At 41.4% G+C, this 26,935-nt stretch overlaps 1 protein-coding gene across 4 annotated transcripts; it reads right to left on the reverse strand.

The window, feature by feature from the left end:
• Nucleotides 1-3: 3 nt before the first annotated feature.
• On the reverse strand, nucleotides 4-26,170 carry atosb (atos homolog b). 4 transcript variants are annotated; one of them, XM_023958239.2, is made up of 9 exons: nucleotides 25,734-26,170; nucleotides 10,763-10,950; nucleotides 8,767-10,062; nucleotides 6,431-6,489; nucleotides 5,039-5,138; nucleotides 3,695-3,853; nucleotides 2,256-2,324; nucleotides 1,322-1,515; nucleotides 4-1,235 (listed from the first exon to the last, which is right to left on the reverse strand). In XM_023958239.2, the coding sequence occupies exons 3-9, from the start codon at nucleotides 9,928-9,930 to the stop codon at nucleotides 1,082-1,084; spliced, it is 1,899 nt and encodes a 632-aa protein (XP_023814007.1). In that variant the 5' UTR covers nucleotides 9,931-10,062; nucleotides 10,763-10,950; nucleotides 25,734-26,170; the 3' UTR covers nucleotides 4-1,081. The 4 variants fall into 4 exon arrangements, with proteins under 4 accessions (XP_023814007.1, XP_023814005.1, XP_023814004.1 ...); XM_023958237.2 differs by having other exon boundaries at nucleotides 8,767-10,065; XM_023958236.2 differs by lacking the exon at nucleotides 25,734-26,170 and adding an exon at nucleotides 15,177-15,735 and having other exon boundaries at nucleotides 8,767-10,065.
• Between the last annotated feature and the right edge of the window lie 765 nt (nucleotides 26,171-26,935).

Below are 26,935 nucleotides of genomic sequence, written 5' to 3' on the forward strand. Positions count from 1 at the left end.
GAATTTCCAGTTGCAGAGTTTATTTTTTTTAAATATACATAGAATTTCCCCCAAGACACACATTACACCCCCCACCCCCCCACAATTGTTGCTTTCTTTTGTTCTGCCTCTCCAAAGAAAGCTTGTCCAAGAAACACTCTACTTTGTGCAGCATATTGCTCATTAAGACATTTGCAAAAATCATAAATTAAAAATACTACAGTTTGTCTTTTCCCCCCACCTAAATATCTGCTTCAGTGTCAGCGTTCCTGAACAGAGTCTAAAAAGAAAAGAAAAGAGCACAGTGTCCCTCAGTCTGGCTATATTTACTGAAATGGATTGTTTTTCCTTTTTTTTTTTACACAGTGATCTGTTCTGTGATGGCAGAAACAGTAAAAGGAGAGTTTGTTTCCACTCCAGATGTCCTGAGTTTGGTCAGATTGTGTCTGCATGGTCTTCAATTACAACAGCAGCTGATTTTGTTCAAACCCCCAGCTCTCGCCGGCGTTTGAGCCTCTGATTTTCTCTCCTGAACGAAACTCTGGGGTCGCTCCTCAGACATCTTTTTTTTTTTTTTGCAGGGGCAGAATATTTTTGGTCCGCTGAGGCTGCAGGCAGAATGAAGGACAATGTGCTTTTACGGCACTAGAGGAAAAAATCCGGTGTTTAAGTCACAAGGCATGCAAGTTAACACTGCGCTAAAAGAGTAACCACCACAAGTGTTCCTGCTCCGCCACTTGCTGCGTGCGATGTGCGTGAGTTTTGTCAGTCTGTGTACGTGGGTGTCGGTGTTTGTGCATTTCCTTCCTTGTACAGATGATGGTGTTGGAAAAAGTCCTTCTTTTTGATGAGGCTAGTCAGCCCCAGCGAGCAGATGACAAAGGAACCTCCAGGTTGCGGCACAGACTAAACGCATTAAAAAGGGGGACTTTCCCAAAGACCGGTTCTGTATGTGTCTGTGTGCTTGTGGCACGCCTCCTCAAGTCTCATCAAGGTTTGTGTCCACCACAGTTGCAGTCCACTTCCTGCCCTCCTCTTTAGAAATTACAAGAAGGGCGGCGTTGGCATTGGAGACCAAAGGTCAAGCCAGGGGAAAGAGGAGTCACTCGCGGGGAGAATATTCAGGGTTTTTTGGCACCTCGGTGAAAGATTTCAGCTCATACGGGATCCCTGTGTCCACTTCGATGGATTTACGGGAGAATAGCAGCCGGATATCATTGTGCAAATAGATCTTCCCAGATTTGGAGCTCTGGAATCTGCAGGAGAAAATGTAGAAAAAAAAGACAATAAAAATCCAGCCAAAATAAAATCCTAAACAGCTAAATGTATAAATAAACTATACCTAAGATGTATCAGGTAGCAGAGAATCTTCTTCCTGTCTTGAACTCCGCCCGATGGAGTCGTCTCGGCGCTCTCCTCCACTGGCACCAGGAAGATGCGATGGCGCAGGAAGGTAATGTGATTGACGGGCATATCGCTAAAGTTGTAAGTCACCAGGAACATCTTCACCACAGTTTTGTTTGGATTAAATAAGGTCTGTGGAGATGGACAAGAGAAAACAACCTCAATATCTTTCAAAAAGCGAAGCCGATATGCCTCAACTTTATTGTGGTCATCACATCTGCAGCAAAACAGACTGCAGTTATCTGTGCCTCAAAATATTTAACAGCAGCTGGTAGAAAAGACCTTCTGAGTCATAAATCATCGCAGCTTCATCAATCGCAGAGATCCTAAAATAGTTGTGGGTGGGAAACCTTTCCTTCCATTTTTAACTTTGAGCTTGGCTTCTTCTTCAGCCACTAAAACTGATCCAGCCCTCTTGAGTAACTTTTTTTCAGCATTATCCTTAACAGATTTCCTTTCCTAACAAGATGAACTGGCCAAGTTTCTTCAAGAATAAACACTTAAGATAATGTCAAAGGATCCGAGGAACTGTTTTTCATCAAATATTTATTCTCTTGGCAGCTAAGTGTAGAGTCTAGGTGGATAAACATTTGTATGAGCCAGTCTTTTCTTCACAAATAGGTGTCAGAATTACCCCTTAAATACTATTTAATCTGGTTTTTCCAACAGCTGTTAGAAATATAAATCACAGCAGCTGGAGAAAATTTGCAAGACTTATCTAAAAAAAGATCAAATAACTTTTTGCTGTTGTTGTTAAACAGAACTAACACTTGGTATGTCACTTAGAAAATACAAATGAATCCACACAAAAAAGGGGAAAAAAATGTTTTGGTTTTTTTTAAGTCAAGAGAGGAGAATTAGGACTAACTCACCACTTGAATGGTCCCTGCTTTGGGTATGCTGTATCCTTTCTTTCCAAGAGGCTCCAGGGATATCACCCCCTGAGAGGAAACAGATGTGATGACTCTTAGAAAACATTCTCAGGAAAAACAAAAAAGAAATTAGAAATATCCTGATACCGGGTTTTTGAGCTACTATGAACTTTCACCTTTCAGTAACAGAAAAGTTGTTTCCGTTCTTCCTTTGACAGCCTGCTTAATTGACTTATCAATTAAGCAAAAGGAAATAAAATGGTCAAAATCATTCAAACTCAAAAGTGTTTCTGGGAGTTTATTTGGAGATAATACATTATCTTAACAAAAGACAAGCTTGTTGTACAGGTAATTCCAAGAAGCAAATGCAGAAAAAAAGCTGTTTTGAGTTCATTTTAAAACCCACTCAGATGAAAATTGTATTTTTTTACATGTTCTTGTGGCATTTTTTTGATGATAGAGGACATATATGAAGAAAATTAAGCTTTATTGATGCAAAATTGTAGTGAATCAACAGCAAACACAAAAAAAGTTGTAAAAAGATTGTGTATGTGATGTAGAAAATATGTTGGGTGGGGCACAAGCTCCCTGCTCTGCTCCATTCTGATGCATCCACTTCCAGACGACTAGATCATGTATGTCTTGCTTTTTTTCGTCTTCTGAGCTGGAATCTGGCTCAAAAATGTACATCTGGATAGCTCTAAAATTGCTCGTCATTTTTTCTTTTGCACCAATACGGTTAGGTTGGGGTGTGAGGGGCTGCAAGTCAGTGGGAGAGCCGACTGCTAAGTAGTAAGTAGTAAGTCCTGTCGCTCTGCAGAAACTATGTCCTAGAAAAGAAAACATGTTTTTATTTTATTTTATCTAAAAACTGAATAATCATAGTTCAAGATCACTGGGAACACTTTGGAGAACGGATCAAACGATGATCTGTATAGGTATTTAAAGAGTAAAGCTGCTTGTGTCCTAGAACATATCACACACAGGCAGATTTTGATTATTTTAGTCAAATCTTGTAGGGAACAGATTTGATTTGGATCTGAAGCAACTCTGAGAGCATCAGTCTTCCATTTCTGTGGCTCATGTTGTCAGTCTCATCTGAACACTTACTTCAGTATTCACTCAATGCTCACTATGTAAAGTACTATTTAGGGTACCTGCCATCTTGCTGGGGTGTCCAAACCTACAATTCCAAAATTCAGTGCCCTGGAAATTTCCAAAAGTCTATGCAATAAAGTAGTGTGCGTCTATGGTAACTAAACTAGCGAATATGCACCTGAATACGTTGCATTTGAATCATCTGCAAATGGATGACGTCATATTTGGCAATTAACAAAAAGGAAACAAAATAGTAATGAGAGCACTACATAGTCTTTTAAGGGTTAGGGAGTAGTGAGGGGAATTCAGGCACAAGTGAAGACCCAAAAACACAGACTGACCAGGAAGGGCGAGGGGGCGCTGTGCTCCGAGATGTCGTAGTAGGTAACCTGTACGGGCAGGGTGACGTGCTGCGGGCAGTACGAGCCACTGGCACCGATCTCCGCCGTGAAACCTTCAATCTGCCCAGCAGGAGAAAAGCGTCCCTTCAACATGGACTCCTGCCGTTCAGAAAAAAAAGTGAGCATCTTTTTAAGAATTAGGCTCATTAGAAAAATCCTTTGACTTTCAGAGAAACTCCTTGGTTTTAAAGCTAAAATAAACCTTTGCACATCATTTTCAAGGACCAGAAAACTCATTTCTCCCTGCTGACCTCGTCCTCGCAAGTATTTAACAGCTGACTCAGTCAGGAATAAACTCAGCTCTCTCCTCATTACTGCAGGAACCTGGACACGTTGCTCAATCTCACGCTCCATCTTTTCTTCACTTAAACAGAGCGGCCAGATCAAACTGTTTTCTGACGCTCCCAAAGTCAAACCCCTCCACCATTTGGCTGCGGTATGGAACCCTATCAGATTATGAAGTAATCCAGGAGGACACCTTTCACAGAAGTCCCCCCTCTGGGTTTTGTTGCTGCAGAGTTTTGCCAACCCCTTCACCCCCAGCCCCCATGTCCACAAGCAGTCATTAGAAGAAAACACAATGGTTGATTTCAACACCCTGGTGACCTTGGTTTTTTTTTAATTAAACCCAATGAAAGTCTTGGCGAGAGTAAGAACCAGAACAATCTGATCAAACAGCCACTGCATTGGCGAAAAAAACTGAAAACTTTTTGTAACAAAACACTTACAAAGCAAAAACATGAAACATTTATTACAATTACAATTTTTTAAAGCTCTGCTGTAAAATGCATGTTTTTATGCCATACATTTATCTTCTCTGGGGCTTTTTCTGTGCAGTTAGCATGCCGTCCCTGAAAATGAACGCTGTTTTATATTTTATTTTGAGAGACACAGCAGCTTCATCACACTGATCTGAATGAGATCTTCTTCCTGCTTCCTGCCCTTCTCATTGGAAGATCAAAAGATGGAGAATTTTTTTCAGAACTCAAATAAAAACACAAACTTTGCTTTGCCAAAATTATCATTCTCATTGCAATTAAAACTTTCCATTGTTGTAATGAAACTTAGTGTATTTTAATTTACAAACAAATTCCCACAACAACACAAACTATAGATAAAACATTACAGGTTCACAGAAAAAAATGACGATGAAACTTTTGGGACCAATCTAAACTATTTCCTCTCATGATCTCACCAGAAAAAGTTAAGGCCACCTGCCGCCTCCTCAAATTTTCTCTTTGTGCTTACATTTCTTTAGGATTTGGATATGCACTAAGAAGTTACCTCAAAGTTGCCTAGAAGTGACCTGCTGATGGAAGACGAGGGCCAACTGGAGCGTCGGGAGCGACCGGTGTCGGTCTGCCTTCCGCTGCGTAGCTGCCGGCTGTATATGAAACACAGGGGGATGGTTTGTGGTCCACAAAACACAGAGTCCTTCATAACCAACAAACCTGAAAATCCTCCTCAAACACAAAAAACATTTCACTCTGTAGAAAAAAGATCCCATCTCAGTTTTACTGTGCTGTTTGATAAATTCAGTTTTTTTACCGGGAGGCTTTAAATCCTCAAAAGTTTATCATTTCATTTTCTCTGTTTAAAAAAATTTAAAGGTAACAAATGTTACAGTTATTTAAAAAATTAAATAAAAAACATTTTTCTAAGAACCTTAAGTAAACTTTTTTTTTATCTCTTGAGTGCATTGACAGTTTTCTGCAGTGTGTTAAACAGAAACAGGAACTCAGCAATTTAATTAAAAAAAACAATCGTTAAAATTTGTACTTATCTAATATAAAAATAATTTTTTATAATTTTTTTAAATTTTTTCTTCTTTTTAAAAGGATGTGGACCTCTGATAACTATATAGTTTTAAATCCTTCAAAACTTTTTTTTTTTTTGTAATTTACCGTACTTAAGAGAAAGTTTATTTTCAAAAATCTTAAGGGAAAAGGCTTTCCTCCGTCCTCACCAAACCAGAGGAGCGTCCACGATTTTTACATCAAATCAACAGCTTACAGTAGCTGATTGAATTGATTTTTCACGAATTGTCATTTTTTTCTGCCAGGTTTGTTCAGTTTTAACGATTTTACAGCTTTCTTTTGGGGGGGTGTATTTGTTATGATGCGTCACTATAGGAACACTATAGGAGTTCCAGGACTAATTCCAATCACAAGACTTTGACTTCGGTCTTCGGTGAAAAGGAAATATTGCAGAGGAAAAGCAAAAGTAATCAAATAATAAGGATTTCAGATTTTTATGTCCTAAAAATCATATTTGGAAATGTTTAATTGCTGAATTTACCTCTTATCCTTTTTAGAGTTTATAGAGTACTGGTAGACAAACTAATATCACTTGTTCAATGTTTTTCTTTACAAATTTTGAGAAAGAAATTATGTGCCAATTCATTTTTTATGTGTAAATAAGGATTTATTGATCTTTTATTAAAAGTAATAGTTTTAATTACATTTCTCTACAAAAAGTATCAGTTTGATGGACAATGTAACGATTGGTTCAGATTTCAGTGAAATGCTCAGAGCTCTTTTTTTCCACCAGAGAAGAAAAAAGAAGCTCCCCGCTGAAATGATGGTTTTGTCTAAATTTCCATGAGCTTTAGCATAAATGGGCAGAAAAATACTTTCTGATTTTGTTGGACGTGTGGTCGTGTGCCCGATAACTCACCTCTTCAGCCGAAGCCCGTTCTTGAGGCGTCTCCTGGGTCTGCTGCAGTCTGTGGCGGTCTGAAATAAAACCATGACAGACAAAATAATCATTTGTTTTCAGCCGATAACCCTATGATAACACATTTTATGAGCAGCTTAAGATAAAAACATAACTTTATATTTCTGTGGCAGAAAAGTACACTTTTGTGGTGTAACTTAGATGAATTTTACTTACAGAAGGCTGGCCACTAGATGTAGTTTGGCCCACAAAAACATTTCCCATTTCCGGGCCTCCATTCATCGTAAAGGTTACCCAGCGATCACTTGTCGAACTCAAAAAAACCCCAAAGCTTTTGCTCACGGCTGACATATCTGTACAACGGCAGCTCTCTGTAGAGCTTTGAGATCTTCGTCAGCTTGTCAGCTCATCTTCACAGAGTCTTAAATCAACAAGCGGCATTTTGACTCCTAACCTTTACTCAATTATCATCCACGACAGTTCCTGCTTGCTTCTTCCTCCTGGCTCATTTTTCTGCCTTTCAGCTTTTTCATCTGCTTATCTACCATCCCTCTCGCATGCACTGACCTGTAATGCCAGCGACCCCCCCCCTCTGCCTGAAAGTCGCACTAAAAGCTTTTCTGGTCCTCTAATGCTCAGAAACTACCAATTCACTTCCAGAACCAGTTTAAGCATAATGTCTGTCCAAACGTTTGTTTGTATACATCCCAACGTTTCCATGCCTCAGAGCACACCCCTGTCGGGAACAATGGACCCCCCCCTCAATGAGTTTTGTTCTGGAGCTGCTGTGCCTGTTCCAGCACGGTGTGAAAGTGAGCCGTCCATTCACGCTCTTGATGTCCTATGAGCTGATTTACGCCTCGGCCTTGGCTGCAAATCCAAGGCCAGCAGATGTTTGACCAACATGACTTCGACAGCGTTCTCACTGCTGTTGGTCTACTCTACAAAGTTTTCTTTGTCAAAAAGCTTTATACTTCTCAGTGAACTCTGCTCCGACTGTCAATGAAGTCGACTTTGGCACCAATTCACTCTAAAATATCCTGAACCATGAAATAAATGGGGTCGATTTTGGCCAGATTTTTCTTTTTTATGTTTTTTATTTATTTAAAAAAAAATATTGTGATTTTCATTTAGCCGCTGTTAATTCATGCTACCCAATTAACTTTTACATTAATTTCAAAAGCCCAAAACATTTGTTTTTGGGCTCTTCGGGGTTTAAACAGGTAAAATAATAATTGCAAATAAAATTAATTTTATACATAAATTTAGATAATTCTACAACTCATGGATGACGCATGTAAACTTTATTTGATTTAATTATTCTATCACTGTTACAGTTATGTAGGCTTAATTTTTTATTTTTTTTCGTTTGTTTTTTTCAGGGCAATTTATATCCATAATCTGAACAACTGCATAGTAGAAAATTATCGTCTTCAGAATAATATCCAGACAACAAGACTTGTAAAATTATCAAATTAGTAACAAAATGATCAGTAAAAACAGACACAAGTGAGTTTTGTTTGAAATGTTGGTGATTTAATTTAACCGGTCAGACTAAATTATTCAACATTCAAACCCTGACTAGCAGAAAAAGGGTCCTAATTAAATAAATCTGATGCAAACACGAAAGGCAGGAATGTTTGTTTTCTTTCCTTTTGACGTTATATTGAATTAAAGAGAGTGAGATTTGAATAACATGCTCATCTAGTGTTATTATTCATTTAAGAAAATCCAAGACAAAAAAAATTTTTTTGTTACACTTTTCTGTATATTTTCTTGATCATTTTGCATCACAGGCCTCAGAGAAACCAAATTTCAAATTCTCATTTATGTTTGGAGAATTTTCACTTGAAACCATTTTAAAGTTTTGCATGAATAGTAAATGAACCTCCAGTTGAGGTCTCATCCCAGCCTGTCAGATGGGTTCAGGACCGGACTTTGGGTGAGCCACTAAAACGCTTTAATTGAGGATCGTTTTTCTGTCACATGAGCCAAATTCAGCTGAGCTTCAGCTGTCACACAGATGGCCTCAGACCTGACTTCAGAAGTCCCAGGGTTCTTTTTTTACTAATCTGAATCTACTGACAAGCAACTTTCATTAGGAAAACACTTCATTTTCTGCTTTTCAAGCTCCCTTTTTTGGGATGGAATAGAACAGTAGAAACCTGTTGAAGATGCTGCCGTTTCTAGTTTGGTGATAAACTCTAAATTTTTGTCTAAACTTGAGGAGAATCCAATATTAACCCCTTTTTTTTCATGAAGTAGATTAACTTTTGTTATTTTACATCTCCTGTCTGGAAGCATAATGAGAAGAAAAAGATGTTAGATTTTCTGACCTTAGGCATTTCCCGTGCCGTCGGCAGCAGGTGGTTCCAGTACGGTGCGGCTTTAGCATCAGTGCTGCGGCACGACGCCGGGCCCGGTCCTGACGTTAGCAGCGACAGCCTGCTCCTCTTTGACGTGGAGGGGCCCTCGTCCTCCGATAACGAGTCGTTTGTCTCGCTCGGCGAGAGCAGTCTCTTCTTTGCCGCGACGTGGCCTCCAGAGAAAAGGCGGTGCCCGTTACTGCAGGGCGTCTTCTCCCAGGAGGCCAGACCGTTGGAGGTGGCCGTGTGGGTGGCACTTCGCTCAGGTGGGGAAGATTCAAGTCCAGCATCCCATTCGGTGGCCACCCCTGGTTCCTGCAGCTCTGTGTGGTGTGGGGGGGAGAAAGGACCCGGAGGACTGGTGGGGCTGGCAGGGTTTGGAGACTCGTATGTGGGCATTTCGTATAGGTGGGGGGTCGGCTGGCCTCCAGACGAGCCAGTAGTGTAGCCATCATGTGCGGGACTTCCTATTGGGTGGGTGGGTGTGCGGCTCCCGTTGGTAGTCTCAACTCTGACTGAGCTTGTGAAGGAATGGCCCTGATCACAGATATGGCCATGGGGGTCACCCATGGGGGGCGATTTAGGAGAGAGTGGGGCAAACGCATCGGCAACTGGACGTTCGCGATTGCAGTGAGACGAGCGCCGGGAAGGGGTGTGGCTTGGGGAGAGAGGTGGAGATCTGGGAGACAGCCCCCCCTCAGACTCCAACTGCATGTAAGAATACGGGGACCCGGGCTCCCCTGGCTCAGTTGCTAGCCCCATCCCAATGCCGAGAGCTGGAGCTGAGCCACACAACACCCCTCCCTGCAGCACCGGACCGTCCGTGGAGTCGTCCAGGTGGGAGTGCTTGTGAGTCAACTGTGTCTCTTCCACACCCCGCTTTCTCTGCTGCCTCTGTTGGGAATCGCTGTACGATCCCGCAGAGGTAGAAAACCCCCCCATCTGCGAAAAAATGGAGAGCTGGTAGACCTTTTGTAAGCGCAACTCCTCCTGACCAAAATGCCTGAGTGCCCCAGCTCGGACCCCGGGGTCAAGGCCGTTTGTTGGGGCTGCGGTCGGTGGCAGGTCCCCCTCCTGGGCTGGAAGCTCTAGTGGGGCCTTTTTGTGGGCCAGCTCCACGTGGATGTGCCGCATGGTGTCCCTTTTGCAGTCCTCTCTATGGGGGGGAAACTCTGCTTTAAAGATCCTCACAGCTGACAGGAGGTGGATGAAGATGGGGAGAAGTTTGTCATCAATGCATGCGAGTCTAGAAGCTGGATCACACACCTGCTGAAGGAAACAGAATAAGGACATTAGGACATCCTCTCTTCTTTTCTTGCAGAATGCAGAATACAGTACGAAACCACGGTAACCAACCAAAATATGAACATGAACTGAGGCCATGTCAGAATTCCCCAACTCCTCCTTAACCCCTAAAAGAATACATAGTGCAGGACTATCCAGTCCTTTGGATTTCAACCCCATTCGGAGTTCGGACACATGCTCACTATTATTCTTTTTTTATAGCACTGTATATTGATGGACACTAGTTCTTGCAGACTTTTGCAGAAGCCTGCGTCATCCCTCTTCTGAGGTGGATTACAGGAGCAATAACGCTCTCACTCAGAAGAGGGATGACACAGAGGAGCGGAAATGACATAGGCAATGGGATTTGAAGCCCCACCCCCACGTAAAATTAGGCTCAGCACCAGTAGAAAAAATTCTGAATTGAAACTGTCAATTGAGGATTAAAAGCGAAAAGTGAGAAAAATGAAAAAAAAAGAAAGAAAAAAAACATGTGAAAATACAAAACAGCAACTTTCTTTTTCATGTGGTAATACTTTTAGGTTTATAGATTTTTTTTATTCAAGTTTTAAATGTACTTTTTATAATTTTTTTTATTTTTTCTTAAATTTAAACATTTTAATCCTGATCTGACCCCACAAGTCATTGCTCTATTATTTTTGTCAAAACATCTACAACTGACCAGCAGGGGCGCAGCGTCAGTACTGCGGGAGGCTCTGGGGAGGGAATATCTCTGAGTCCAGATGACTGACGATTCTGTTGGCACTCCCTCTAAGACTGGCGGATGGCCAGGCTCTCCGTCCGGGAACACCTGGGCGACAGGTGGGGCATGGCTGTGGCATCATGGCTGGGTCATTCCAACCGGAGCCCCTGCAGAAGCAGAACAACAAATCAAGAGGTTTCAATTCTGAGACATCACTGCGATTATTTAAATGCTCTTAGAAACAGGCTGCAAATTTCCAGATTCCTCCGGTCATCACGCATGAATGATCCCCCATGGAGCCGAGTTGACACCCCATAATGCTAAAGTCTAAAGAAGTAGGCTGTTCTTACTACCTACTTGAATTTTGGAATGTTTTGAGGGGGGGGGGGGGGGGGTTACATTGAGCTGTCACCGTGGCAACCAGCAGGCCAAGGATAACGACGCCTTTGTACTTGTCCGCAAAGAAGGAGGGGGTGAAAGGAAGCAGAGCTGCAAAAAGTGTTTGGGAGGGTTGATGGGGTGCTGGGAAAAAGAGGAGCAGAGTCTGCAATAATGTTCATAATAGCAATTATATACACAAAAACAAATGTGTGAGAGTTTGAAGGTCAAAATGGAAGATGAGAGGACTTGATTTGTTGACTACAGACACTTAATCGGACTAAAAACCTCATTAGATCCAGTTTTTTTTTTTTTGATAAATTGTCTTAAAACATTCTGGTTTCATTCACAAAAACCTGCACTGGCGTGATGAGATCATCCTGCAGATCAACAAAGAAGAATGAGCATCAAAATAGAAAAAAAAACACTGTAAACTTTCCTCTAAAATTAAGTCTAAAGACCCTCAGCGCTCTTACATGAACTGCAACTGGAGCTTGGCAAAAGAATGAAGAAGAATCTGAGCTTCCTCACTTCAAGTCTCTTTATCTTACATATTCATCGAGTCACTAAAGATCAAATGTCTTCCTGTTCTGTGTTTTTATCACTGCCGCAGACTGAGAATCGGTACCGAAGCCAGGGTCACCTGTAATTAGTCAGGAAGCATATGGTCTCCAGTCACATAACACCCCCTTTGGGAAAACCCAAACTGTGCAGATTTCACACAAACACAGGTGCTTCTACCAGCTTCAAAACAAAGCACCTCCAGAAATAAAGAAATGTTCACAGAAAACACAAAGAAATGCAATTTTCCAAAGCTCTACAGGGTTGTGCTGCCGGGGTCAGTTAAATCTCAATGCGCTCAAAAGAGTAAAAGGAAAGAAAACAAAGCAGGCAAGGCTTGTTACTGTCTAATAAAACAACAGAAAAGAGGAAGCGCGGACGACAAATGCAAATTCTATCAACGCTGAGAAGAAGGGAGGAAGAAAAGTCAGCCGGAGTATTTATAGTTGAAGCCTGTGCCACTTCGAACACCCCAATGTTCTGTTTGAGGTCCCATCTGCCCCGTGACCTTATTTTGAACCAACGGAGGCTGCTCAGCCTTTTGAGAAGCTCGATCCAGTTACCAGCAGAGGAAACGCTCTGGCTTCGCCCCAAATCAGAGCTGAGAACTCCACAAATGCATCTGTCTTAACGTGTTTTCCCTTCTCTCCATCAGAACGTCCTATTCTCAGTTCGTCTGAGCTTTTAGAATGTAATATGGGTCAAATCTCCACGACCTGCACATCCTTTGATTGTGAAAGTCACAAGCAAAGTGATAAAACTGTAAACGTCTGCATAAAAATGTCACATTTTGTTATCAGGATTGCCTCTTTTGTTTGCAGTTAGAACATTAAAAGCAAGTAACCAAAGTGAGATATGACTATTTTTTGACATGAAAAGAAAAAGTAAACAGAGGAGAAATTAAAAATACACAACTCTGATGAAGGTGAGGCTTGAGCTCCCTCAAGTTTATGTAGCCCTGAGGCTACGGCAGCCTATGTAAGCCAAACGTGAACAACAACTGGAAGCACTTTGCATCGATAAGAGCAACACTTTCCAGACGTCTCCAAAGTAGTTTTGGTTGAGTGAAAGCAATAATCCCTCAAGATCCTGTTTTACATGGTTTTGATCATTTGCATGTGTAAATGAGGTAACCAGACAATGTGCATAGCTAAAGGAACAATAAACCATGCAAAAGACTCAGCATCTGTAAAAAGAAAAATCCAAGATAAAGATCTGGCATGCAAGAGCAAAACAAAATATTGTATTTGAGAACCTTTATATAATAAAAAAAACTGCAGACCGAGAAAAATGGACTCAAATACAGTCAGAAAAAAAGAGAAAATTATTAAGTAAATATGGATAATAAATGATATTAGGTTTGCAATTCATGTAAAACTACTTAATATTGTTCAAATTTAGATAGCAGCCTTTGAGGGAAGACATTCAGCTGGAGATTTTTTGTTGAAACATGTTTTTCAGCAGAATGGATGAGTGTCTGCACATAAGCACTATTGTAGACAACCAAGGCCGAGCCTGGTCACGGGGTCAAAGGCCGGCGATCTTGGGTCAGATGATCGAGCATCTCCTGAGGCCCGAGGGCTTTCAGTTCGTCTTCACGAGGATGGAGGTGTCGGGGAAGAAGGCGCAGGCAACTCGAATCCCTTTAGTTCCTTTTTAAAAGCCTCTGAGATGAAGGAGCTTGTTAGTAACCTGAGCGGCAGCTAAAAGAAGCAGAAAAGATGTGCTGGAAAGCAGCTCAAGAGGTGATAGATTTATTTAAAAAAATATATATTTCTGCGTTAAGTCATCACCACGTGCATGTGTGCACGAAAACACATGTGGAGCGTAAGAAAGAACACTCCCTTCTGTTTTAGCAATAAAAAATAACGATTGCAAAACACTTTTTTTTTTTCCAGTCCACCTTAAAGAAACTGTATCTGGGAGGAGCACAGCTGCTGTGTTTACAGATGTCTGGATTTAACCTGGAATGACCACAAATTCAGAGATGGGTTTTTTTTTTATGACGCATTTTATCCACTTTAGTTTTACACACTAGGATGCTGCAATTTTCCCTCTGGAGAACTCATTTCATGACATGCAAGGGTTTGAATCAGTGCTTTATGGTTGGAAATGAGCTGTAAAGAGACCAATCATTATTAAATGTGGAAATATTGTTTTAATAATAAAGACATCCTCCACCTTCTTAGGAAAAAATGTCTTCGTTGTGAGACTGGAACGATTTATTTCCACGCTGTGGCTGAAGTTGTCATCTTCAATGAGTCTTTTGTGAAAGCTCTGGTTTCTGGTAGCCCAGCTGCTCCCCCCGTCATTGATGTCCCTCAAGTCCCACTGCAATCATATTTTGATCTATGCTGTTCCCAGTAGTCTTAATTATGATTATGCCATTTTTAGTAAACACCTTTTTTTTATTATTTTGTTTTCTGGGACATGGTTTCTGTAGAGCGGAAGAAGTCCATCAAGAAATTCAACCTTAAAGTTATCTGTTGGCTCAGAGTTAGCCTGTCCTCATTTCCAATCAGCCCCATGTTTACGCTCTCTCCCGCTACCTTACAGCCCCTCATACCCCCAACTTCACGTTAGCGTTGCAACACAAATGGCGAGCAATATTAGAGTGATACAGAAGTACAGTTTGGATCCAGATTCCAGCTCAGTCGAGGAAAACAAAGATGCTCATGGATCCATTTGTCTACAAGTGGATGCATCAGAATAGAGTGGAGCAGGTAGCTGTAGACTGCCCACTGTAGCAGCTAAGTCACTGCTACTAGCTTTTTCTTACAGTATTTTTTGTCTGCTCCTGATTCACAAGTATGTGAATAAAGAATTACCCAGAAATGCAATTTAAATCCTAATTCTCTTAACATTTGTCCTTGATCATGAGAGAAATGCTACGAGAACATGTTAAAAGCAGCCAAAACACTATTTTCATCGGAGTGGGTCTATAAGAAGGACATGACAGCATCAGTTTGCCTGGATGTTCCCATCAAGTTTCAGGAGATCTCAAAAAAAACCCAAAAGGTTGATGTACCGACAATGTTTTCAGACTGAGAAAAGTTGCTGCGCTCTTCTGCAACCTGCTGCTGATTTGTTTCCACCACTGATGCTCCACAGCAGGACAGAGCAGATGTGGGACAGGAAGTTTGTAGAGAAATACACAGTGACAAGAGAGAAGAAAAGTCTCTGCAGCACCAAACACGGGTCTCAGGGAGGGGAGTCATGGCAGTCTAAACTAAGCTGGGACATAGTTGCTGAGAATGCTGTTTGACATAGGGCCCCCCCCCCCCCTTCTGTCTCTCTCCATCTGTGTGTTTGCCTGTCTGCCTGACTGTCTCCCTTTCATGTGGCCATTTTAGGAGACATCGAGTCATCTGAGCTCAGCTGACAGCCTGACAGCGATCAGCAGGAGCAGCGTTCAAACACTTGACTTGGGCGCAGGAGAACTTGTCGCACTCACCCCGTCGGAAAAGATGCGGCCTGTCAAACCGTCTCACCGTCACCCTCTCCCCGGTTTCTTGTGGCGGCTGGATGGGTGATGCCGTCGTGTTTTTGTTTCTGCCGTTTCCTTCCTCCTCAACAGGTCGCGGCGAGAAAAGGAAGAGTCAAAGTTGTCGTGCCTCTCCGTTTGTTCTGCCAGGATGTCCAACAACTAGTGCTCTCTCTTAGTATGTTTTCTTCCTGCCTACCTCCCTCCACCCACATCCATGCACATGCACAAGTCAAAAACCCATCAACAACTCCCAGCCCCCCATTTGTCTCACCCTGAACCCTCCCCTCTTCTTTCTCTTCAAGCAGGTCTCCCTTTCCTCTCCCCTCACATGAATCCTCCAAAGTGTCCTAAACAGCTTCTTCTCACGCTGTCAAGCCTTCTCCATGATCTCCTCTCCTTCACCTTTTCCTCATCTGTTTTCTCTTTCAACTTCTGTCTGAGCTGCGCCTCTTCCTTGATTTGTTTTCTGTTGCTTTCCTCTCAGCTGATACTCAGGCATGCTTTGCTCGCTCAGCAGTGAAAGCATACAGAAGTGGGGGGTTCTGCTGCCGGCTGATTGGCTAGAGAAGGAAGTGGAGGGAGGGGGGTGGGGTGGGGGTGGGGGGGGGGCAAATATAGAGCCTGAAGTCCGGATTGGTTGGAGGATGAAGCGAAAGCCTAAAGCTCGCCTCTTCTCGAGCTCGGCCTGTTCTGCAAAAGTGCAAGGCAAAAGAGGACTTTCTTCAAAAGTTTGTCTTTGTTGGCTGTCCACAACTGCCAACGCTGCAAAGACAGGCCCTCAGAAATACGGCTAAAATTCTTACCACATTAGTAAATAAGCACTAACCATCAGTAAATACAAAGAATTCTTATTTAAGTATATTTTTTCTCAAAGATTATTTTGCCATCTTTCTTGAAGACCCACTCTGATAAAAATTGTGTTGTTAACATGTTCATGTAGCATTTTTCTTATAATCTATCTAAAGAAAATTAGGGTAACAAATTGTTAAGTTGTTGTGAATCAGGAGCAGACGAAAAACTGCCGATTGAAAAAGCCTGTAGCAGTGATGTAGGTGGTACAATCGGTGGGCCACATGCTCCCTGCTTTGGTCCAGTCCGATGCAAACACCTGCAGACGACTAAATCCACGTTCACCTTCATTCTCCTCATCCGAGCTGGCACGTGGCTCAAGACTGTAAAGCTGGATAACTCTGATATTATTTGTTGCACCAGTTCTGTTGGCGTTGTGAGGGTCTGTAAGCGAGCATGAAAGCGTTGTGAACAGATGGATGATGGGAAATGGAGGTGGGCTTACTCCACCCAACCGTTCCGCCCACAACTTAGAGGTGAATTTCTAATGTCCTCCTGTAGAAACTGTCCAAAAAACGACAAGTTTCTTTTTATATTGGCTAAAAACAGCATAATCAGAGTTAAAAGATTACAGGGAACACTTTGAAAAAAAGATTATTTTCAAAGAAAATATAAATACAACACTTTTTCGTGATTCAAAAGGTCTTTTTTTACTTTTATAATGTTTAGTTTTTGCAGTGAAAGCAGAGGTTCTCGACAAGTTTTACTACACTGAAGTACTTTTTCAGCCAAATACCTACAATCTTTCATGAAGCAACATTTCATGAAGCAACATTCGTAGACAGAGGAAGTCCGAAGTTCAAGGAAAATTAAATGGGGGAGAAAAAAAAATATATAAAAAAAAATGTGGTCAAGGACAGCATCAAGACAATAGAACCTACAGAATCAATTGTAAAAATTTAAACAAGTAAAATAACTTTTTTAACTTTATGGAAAATAGAAACTACTGCAGATTAATATAAGTACTAGCTTAGACATAATCTCATTGTAATATATGACACCTTAGTTATTTTATAATTAATATTTTGGAGAACAAATGATTATTTGTTAAAACATCTTAAGGATCTGAACAAACCCTGCAGTTCCACCAGGTGCAACACTGAGAAGCACAGAAAGAGAAAACGCCCTCAAAGATAAAAACTCCTCATTGCTTTGCAGTCTCTTTCATCAGCCACAACCTTGACGAGTGTGTAGCATGATATGAACGCGCTGCCTATAGCTATAGCAGGAACACAGCAGCTGGAGCCCAGATGGAGCATGAAGTGCATGTCAGACAGTTTATCAGTCCAGTATAAGCTGCGTGTGCGAGCGTTTTGGCGTCTGTGAGCTAATAAGGGACGGCACGTCGACAATGCAATAACTATTTCAGAGCGGCGTGGCTTATGTACACTGAGCAAGAAGGTGCCAACACTTACACCTAACTCAGACAGTGGGTGGAAACAGCCCAACTTTAAATGAAATATATTTGTCGGTGCATCAGTCTGAATTGAACACACCTCCCCTCATGTTGCGTTATCTTCGTTGGGAGCGTGAGGGCTTACTCCCTATCAGAGGGGTGCTGGTCCAGACATGCAGGACAAACCCAAAGTCTTCTCATATTTCCGTCACTGTGTGCAATCGTCTTGCTGGGACTCCTGATCGACATCTGCTTCCTGCTCAGTTTCTAACGCAGAAGACAAAAGGCAAACACGGCTGCTCACTTTGAGCACTTTTCCTTTACTTTATAAACATTTGTGTAAAGATAGCAGTTACTCTGTCATTGTGGCTGTCAGAGCAACATTGAAGTTAGACATTTCCAGAAAATAAATAAAAGGATTTAGACGCATGTGATCTGGAAATGTGTAACTTATGTTCAGAGGATTTAAAGTTATCTGCAACCACCTGCAGTCTATAAACTGTTGGCAAACAATGAATGATTTCCATCCAAACTTTTCCGTGGGTGCAGGGAGCTCTGTGTGAGCAAGCAGAGAAAAACAAGACACGTCTTCAAGCTGCGTACCTCCAAATATAGAGATGTGGGGCTAAGGGACAGAGGGGAGGGAGGTGGCAGAAGCTGAAGGAGGAACCAAGACGTTTAGTCAGATAGAGTGATGGGTGGGGATTGAAAGGAGACCGGATTCCTGTTGAGAAACGAGCCTCACTGTTTGATCTGACAGCAAACTCTGTTGATCATCTGACAAAGCAGCAAGCATGCAAATCTTCGCCATTGAGCATGCAAACTTTTTAAAGTACCCTGCTCCTTTAAGAAGCTGTTGGTTTCCAAAAAAGGGGGCGTTTTTGTACTTTATTTGAAGACCCTCCTCTGTTTAAGGGCACTTGGAGTGCAGCTGAGGAGAAACTGAAAACACAGTGAAGTCACCGAGGCTTCGATGTGTGACACTGTTTGTTTAGAAGTTTAATTTGTCAATAAAGTTTTTGAATAAGGGGACGTTTATGTCCTCTCTGGCTTTGTTTACAGCTTTTCTTGCTTGACTGTTGCATAGAAAACATGAAAACAGTTGTTTTGGTTATTTTGGAGGGCGTGTCATCTGCATGCAAGAATGCAGGATGACTGCATGCTGGTGAAACATGTGAAGACACATGGGAGGAGCAGCTGTGACATCTTCTGAATATTCTTGAGAATTTCCGTCCTTTGGTTTTTACTCATTCACAGAAAACATCACTTCACCGTTCCCTTCTGAGAAAAAAAAAAAACTCATGAAGGCATGACGTCCTTCAGGGTTCACCTCAGTCTCCTCAATAAAAACGTCACAACTGCTTGCAGTAAACACATCTTTAATGATTCTGCTCTGTGTGGCTGCACTCAGGCCAAACTCCCATCATCTTTTCAGCTATTTTCAAAACGTTCCCAGTCGTCTTTTATGTATGATTGAGCCATTTTTAGGCCAAATCAAAAAACGTGTGTCATTTTACAGGACATAGTTACTGCACAGCGGCAGGAGTTCATTAGAAATACACCTCCGAGTTGAGAGCAACACCGCCTCCCTTTCCCGTCACCCATAACTGAGCTGTTTACACGCACTCCTGCTATCTTACACCCCCAAACTAACATCACCGGTGCAGCAAACATGTTGAGCAATATTGGAGCTATCCAGCTGTACAGTTTTGTTCCAGATGCCAGTTCAGATGAGGAAAACAAAGACGTTTAGTCTCCTGCAGGTAGATGCATCAGAATAGAGCAGAGCAGGGTGCTTTTGGCCGGCTGACTGTAGCTTCTACGTCACAACTACAAGCTTTTTCAAACAGCTACTTTTTGTCTGCTCCTGATTCACAATGATTTGAATAAATAAATACTCAGAAATGTGATTTCAGGCCTAATTTTCTTATTACTTGTCTCTCATCATGAAAAAATGCTACAAAATAATTTTAAAAACACCAAAACACTATTTTCATTGGAGTGGATCTTTAAATATTTTCTTTTTTTTTAAGATGACCCGAAATGGGAAAGTTTTGCTGGCGCAGTGGTTAGCGCTCTTGCCTCACAGCAAGAAGGCCCCCGGTTCAAGACCCGGCTGGGGGACATGAAACAGAACATCAATGGGGGACATCAATTTCTGTGTGGAGTTAGCATGTTCTTCCCGTGGGTTTTCTCCGGGGACTCCGGCTTCCTCCCACAGTCCAAAAACATGCTTCATATTCAAATTGTCCCTAGTGTGAGTGTGAATGGGTTTGTGATTGTGATTGTGGCCCTGCGACAGAGTGGCGAACTGTCTAGGGTGTCCCCAGCCTTCACCCACAAGTGGCTGGGATAGGCTCCAGCAGCCCCGTGACCCCAAAATGGATAAAACGGCAGAAGATAAATAAGATTTATTGGGTTAATTGTGTGGCAATGAGCTTTCTTAAGAAAAAAAGTAGTTTAGTAGTTTAGTTGCATTCCAAAACCAGTTTTGCTCGATTATGAAACAGTGTTGACATAATCAGTGATTTAAATAGCATAAAGGAGAAACTTGAACCATTAAAATTAGGCTAGAATGAAAAGCAAATTAAAAAATTGTTTTTAGCAAAGTCAATGTTGCTTCATCAAACCCCCCCTCAAACCTGCTAATTGTGGTCACTTTATTCACTTTGGTACTAAGGAGCACAGAAAACGTCACACGGGCAAAGTAGACACAAAAGAAGAAGCATGAGTCAGTCAGTCCCGGTGGCCGGCCGGACTCCTCACAGAAATATGTTCAGTCCTCACAGAGAGCTGAAAATAATGCCCTCCGTCACTCCACCGCTCCTCTTTTTCCCCTCTTAGCCCTCATTCCTTCACAGTGAATCCAGCCGCCTGTCTTTTTCGCTCCCTGTCATGCTCTTTACCTCGCTCCGTGTTTGTGCAGACGCTTTACTTTGCTCCTTTTTTTGCCTTTGGGCTCTTTTCTCCATGTCATTCTTCTTCTCAGTGTTTTTCTGTGCTCACAGCATGACAGAGTTCTGCAGTTTTTTAAAGGAAAACAAACACAGAAATTGCGGTCCGTCTCCGAAGAATTCACCATGAACCGTCAGCCGGTTCTTCCCACTGCTTGTTAACTAACCAGAGGGGATTACTAACCAGCGAGGACATTTCTGATGATGATGAATGTTTTTCACAAGCATATTTGTAAAAAAAAAAAACATTTAGAAAATGAGAGGCTAAAGTACAACAATTGAGTAAAAAGTATTTAATAACACAAATGTACACTTTGAGGCTGTACGACAGAGAGTAACTTCTACTTCAGCATTGGGGGGGTTTGCAGATAAAGGTCAGAGAGAGGTCTGGTTAGGGCTAATCCTAAAGTCAATTAACCAGCGCAGCACATGTACACACAAGCTTCAGCAGCTATAAGGACATTATAATCAGGGATGTAAAGGATACTATACGTACTAAAAAAACAATCTAGTACTGAGAGTAACAGCAGCATTGTTTGAAAAACACAAGATTACAAGGTATAACATTGATAAGAAAGTAAATAACTCTGTAAATAACCACTGTCTTTTTGCCTCTTATTGTACAAGTGCTGCAAACAAAAAGACGTCCAATCACAAGCTAGCTTTCACCAAGTCGGGTCAATTACAATTGGCTGAACACAGCAAGGGATGTGTTGTTTGCACTAAACGTAAGATAAAAATATCGCTTAATAAATTGAATGCAAAAATACTATTGGAGCGGCAGTGGCTCAGGCGGTAGATATTATTATTATTAATAATAAAAATAAAACTGGAAAAAATTGCTTAAGTGACAAAAAGTGCACAAGCTGAGTTTGGACAAAGATTTCCCCAAAATTGTACATTTTTTGTGCTTTACTCAGAGGGGAAAAGAAGATTTTGGTTTCTCTTGACAATATTATAGCATCAAATCTAACTTTATTTATAAAGCTCTTTTATACACCAGTGACAAAAAGGGCTTTACTATCTTAAAACAATTAAAAGCTACATTTAAAGTGTCTTTATAATGTTTTTCTAAAGCCTTTCAGAATAATTTTGCAAATATGAACTCATTTCACATCACAACTTGAAGGTTTTATGTGATTTTGTCTTTGAAACATTTGATAATACCTCTAAGAGACAAATCAGAGGCAGAAGTCTGAACACCAGCATTCACAGGACAAAGAGAGGCGAGGATGAGGAGCGCAGACAGAAATAAGACAAATGACGGCATAAAAGAGAGGAATGGACACACAGAGGGGCTGAGCATCAACAGCCTGATAAGCCCTCAGCTGGCACGCATCATGCACAGAAATCTACCGTCTGCACCGTCTGATAACTGCTTTTTAAAGTCTGGAAGATGGAAGACGTTCAAAAAAACAAAAAACAAAAAAACACAGAGTCACTCTGAAGAAAAAAGCATGAGAAGCTTCCTGAGAAATTGGGTTTCTGAAAACAGCACTCCAGATTCTCGCTTACGTCACAACAGACGCAAATCCGTAAAAGCAATACTTTGTTGACTGAAAAGTCAGAATCAATGTGAACCCATAATTATCATAACCGCCAATTACCAACAAAGCAGCTGTGAGCTTCAGTTACAAAGAGGCTGTAATGCAGCACAACATTCAAACCTACAGCTCCATCATTATGAAATTCATTTTCCATTACGTTTCAAGCCGAAGGTTTTAGTCCTTCAGAACAATAACATAAATGTCACTGCTTTAGTTAAAATGCACCATTTATTATCACTGTAACAAATTATTAATTAAATCTGACAAAGTGACATAAAGTCCTGTAGAATCATAATATTTAGACATATTTTCAATCCCTTTGAGTAAAATAAATACATCATAGAGTTATGGTGAAGTTTTCTTTGCTGCTGAATTCTTCTGCTAAATGGAAGAAAGTCTGGTTCGGGCAAATCTGAGAAGTCTGTGGAACAATTGTCATATTCTGATTTTACATTCTTTATTTAACAGACCTCAATGTCCACCGTTTGTCCCAAAATATGCATGAAATGTACTATTTTTAGAGTAAGGAAAAAAGTTTTATCAGGAGACAAAAGCCCTTTACATGTCAAAACCTCAAAGTAACCTAGAATTGTATTAACTCTGTCAGAAAAATGTTTATCTCAGATAAAAAAAGTTCTTTGTTTTGAAGGCAAACCAGCATGAAATGCAGCAAGGACAGCCATAGATGAACTGGATGCAACCTGGCTTAGTGGTTTAGGGTGAAATATCAAACCGTGTTGATTAATTCAGAAGCTGAAACAGTCTATCGTCCTCTTTTAATCTGGACTTCTCAGACCAGCTGAGTTTAAGTTAAAACTGAGGACTTCCAGCACGAGAAGCTGGTTTCCTGCGTTCACATGATGTAAAAGTTTGCATTGTACTCAGAAATGTGTTTATTTAGTCCATCCTGGAGAAGAACTGACCGTTTTTGCAGCTATAGAAAAAACATTTTCCCACACATCTAAATGATTCATTTATTGTTTTTGTAACCCAATCTCAGTTTTCATCATTCTTTTTGGAAAACCACAGCTTCAGCGTCGAGCGAGCAGCTTTTGCCAAATCAATGAGAAGCAGCAGTTTATTAGTCTGTGAATGTCTGATCAGACCGGAGTGTGATTTTAATCATTCAGAAGATAAACCTTTGAAACTCTTTAACTTTGCATTTCAGGGTCTTTCTATAGGTTTTCATCTATGATCTAGAAACTCAGCAGGAGGCACAAACAGGGAAGCTGCAGGTTTTTAAAGGGACCAGCTTCTTCCTCTTGTCAACCGACTGACCTTTAATGGTAAACCAGAAGTTAATAGTTAGGATCACGTGTTTGAGAGAAGCTGCAGGCCAAGCTGCTGTTACTTAGAAACCCAGACGGTTAAGAAAGACATTATTTTTAACCCGTTTTAAAATAAAGACGCACATCCTGTAAAATCTTTTTTTTTTTTTTTTAGTGGCTCAAAAATAAAAAGGAATCAGCTTGTTTGCTTTTATGCAGACAAGGATGGCAGCGAGCCAACCTTTGTCCTCAGCAGAAAGACCCTTCAGCTCATTATGTCTGCTTTTTGTCTTTGGGTTGAATGATCTCCAGCCTCACAGAAACATAAACGGTCAAGTTTCTGCCGCTGAGGTTTCACAAAAGAAGAAAGAGGAAAAATAATGGGTTGTCACTTTGTGCAGCACAAAAGAGGTTGTTAGACAGAGGACCTTCAGTTTCCCACACTCCTGCAGGTTAGCAGGGTTTCTGAGGAGGATTTAAACTAGAGAAGCTACTCAAGATAGAAGTTTTTGTTTGAAATATATTTTTGCAGGTTTGCACAACCAAGCTTCCCCAAAAAAAAAACGTTCTAGACTTTTGCATATTCTATTCCAAAGATGTAATTTGGTTTTGCAGTGTGAGACTGCACAAACATGCAGTCACACGTAAACACATTACCGATCAATAAAGCCCTATAGCAGTGTTGAGCACTGGATCTAACCCACATAATAACTTCTAATCTCTGACATCTAATCCAGCAAACGCAGACTGGAGGGCTGACAACAAACCCTCAGCAGCTCAAAGCATTTAATAGCTAGACTCGTTCTTTCACCCACACACGTCAACAATGCTTGTCAGAGACACACACACACACACACACACACACACACACACACACACACACACACACACACACACACACACACACACACACACACACACACACACACACACACACACACACACACACACACACACACACACACACACACACACACACACACACACACACACACACCCACACACACACCCACACACACACCCACACACACACACACACACACACACACACAAAATAAATGTGTTTTTATTTTATTTTATTTTATTACAAGCACATACAAGAAGCCTCCAATGAAAAACTAGCCACTTGATTTGCCAAAAAGGTGAAACGGAGAACAAGCTGAGGACAAAAGGGTCCACGGTCCATTAATTCACCCTGTCAGATTATCAGATGACCTCTGCATGAGTAAAACTGTAAAGTGTTACTGCACTGCAGGTAGTATGAGTCAAAGGGCATCTTCAAAGAAACTGTGACACCATTAGCATCTAACTTAACAGATATAAGACTCTAAAAGCCTCCAGTTTTGATAAAAATTAGACTCGACAAAAACGTATTTTATGTGACATGCTTACAAAACAGAAACATGAAATACAGGTCAACGTGGAATCAAGCTAGCAGAACATTTAATGTCTGTGCTACAAGTGTCCACCAATCCCCACTGCAGCATTTGAGCTCCTAATCTTCCAGTTCCAGGTACATATCTTTCATTTCTAATATAAATAGAGGGCATTCATCAAACACATGTCAGGGCTTCACCCTTTGGGGGAGCTAAGTCGTAGTGCATTTGTGCACGGGACAAGCCCGGGCCAAGGTTTGCCGAACAACATGTCCATCGCCTTCAGGGTTGGTTACACCAAAGATCTGCATGACGTCACACTCAGCTGAGGACAAAGCCCACTTGCTTTCTCCCAGACAGAGAGGTGGGGGTAGAGCTCCAGCAGCTCAGCAGATACATATGCATGTGCAGAAACAGATATGCCAGGCAGCTGCAGGATACCCACGTGCAGATGTGCTGCCAGGCTGATGCCTCGGCATGTGCATGACGAGATTTATCATGCAAATGAGGCATTACAACCCAATGAAATTGATTTTACACATGTTTGCCACAAGGGTTTTGCACCAACATCAGTTTGGCCTCTTTTACTGCATGATGCAATTTAACTCCCAAGTGCAATCCAAGGGAACAATACACCCACTGCACACAGTGCTGTCCTGCAAGATTTACTGTTCTCATCATCAATGCACCACTGGATCCAATTCATAATCCAGGATATGCCCCACGGTTGGATGATCCCTCATTCTCACAACTATTATATTTTACACATGCATTGCAGTAACCACTACTGAGCTATCATTTTTATTTAAAAATATGTATATACATTATTTTGCTAGGCTGGGCTTGCACACATAAAGAAAAGTGGCAAATAAAAGGCAGACAAAGCCTGGGAACGCCCCCTAAATCCTGCAGGGTAGCTGTCATTTTATCAGCTGGATCAACCTTCATTCCAGACATTTTTGTCTCAACCCACAAGCAGAAAATAGAAAATGCAGCATGATTACAGGTAAAGCGTAAAAATAGCTCCCACCTGCTCTTTAAAGGGACGTATGTACATTTATTTGTTTAAACACATCCAGTCGCAATTAAATAAATAGACAACAAAGACACATCAGTGGATTTGAAGTGACTCACCTCTCAGAAAGGGAGTCTCGGACGCAGTTCCAGGTGATCACTGACGTGTGTCCGTCCGGTGCCTTTTTTTTTTTTTTTTGTTATCGCCCTGCCGTGTTGACTGCTACGTTGTCGGTTTCTAGGTAGCTAACGTTCCCGAAGCGTAAAATCGACCTCAAGGCCAGAAATCGTTGACCACATTAGCCGTGAAAGTCCTCAAATAATGTTAGTTTGAGCTCTGCCGCCTCGCCACACAACACCTCCGTCCTCCTCTCTTTTTTTCCAGCCTTATTTCGTCTTTTTTTGTGAGCTCGCAGCTGTTTTCGTTGTTGCAATCTCCTCTGGAAATTCCTCGTCTGTCTCTTTAAGAGAGCATTTCCGGGATTTGTTGAAGCGGAGGGCGGGACTTAGCGTACAGCTGGGTGCCTGTCATTTAAACGATTGGCTGTCCTGAAACCCCTCAACCAATCAGCGCTCGGAAATCCAGACGGCTTTAATATATTTAGATTTATGCAAGAATTCTTGATTTTTATTGGTTAGTGGATTAGTTCAGACCCCACCCAATACACGTGCTTTTTTCCCCCCCCCTCCCAGTTTTAGTGTCAGGGAAGGCTTTTGTGCTAAACCACTTAACATTTATGATGAATCATTTTAGTTATTTAATAAACGTTTACACCAAACGGGTTGTGAAATACGGTAACCAATAAAGATTAATAGCTTGTTACTTTTCTAAATGAGTTCTAATCTCCTACTTTTCCATCCCTTTTACTAAAACAGAGGAACCGTGTTGACACAGAGCTAAGAATAGATCAGCTATATGTTGTATCTCCATAGTGCAGCTGCACGGACTCCACGCCCAGCAGCCCACGGCTTACTGTCACTATTCTGCTCAGCCATCAGGATGAGGCCTGCATGACAAGGGCTTTAAAAATGGCCTTATGCTCACGTGACAGCCTAAATAAAAGTCCACATGGTTGCTCTTAACATAGTTGCATTGCCTAAGATTGATTATGGTGTAAAGCAAAATTATTAATAATTGACAGAAATGACCTCCATATGTTTTTATTTTAAAATACACTATCAGTGCTGTCTGCGAGGATTTTACAGTGACTGTTTTTGTTTTGTTTTTAACAGTAAAAATCTTCTATAGATAGGTATATGTTCCTCTCTGTGTCCCTACAAAGAATGGTATGTTTTTTTAAATTGACCAGAACCCATCTGAA

This window comes from Oryzias latipes, chromosome 9 (assembly GCF_053564925.1).
Source record: "Oryzias latipes strain Hd-rR chromosome 9, Olatipes_Hd-rR_3.1".
Classification (NCBI taxonomy): domain Eukaryota; kingdom Metazoa; phylum Chordata; class Actinopteri; order Beloniformes; family Adrianichthyidae; genus Oryzias; species Oryzias latipes.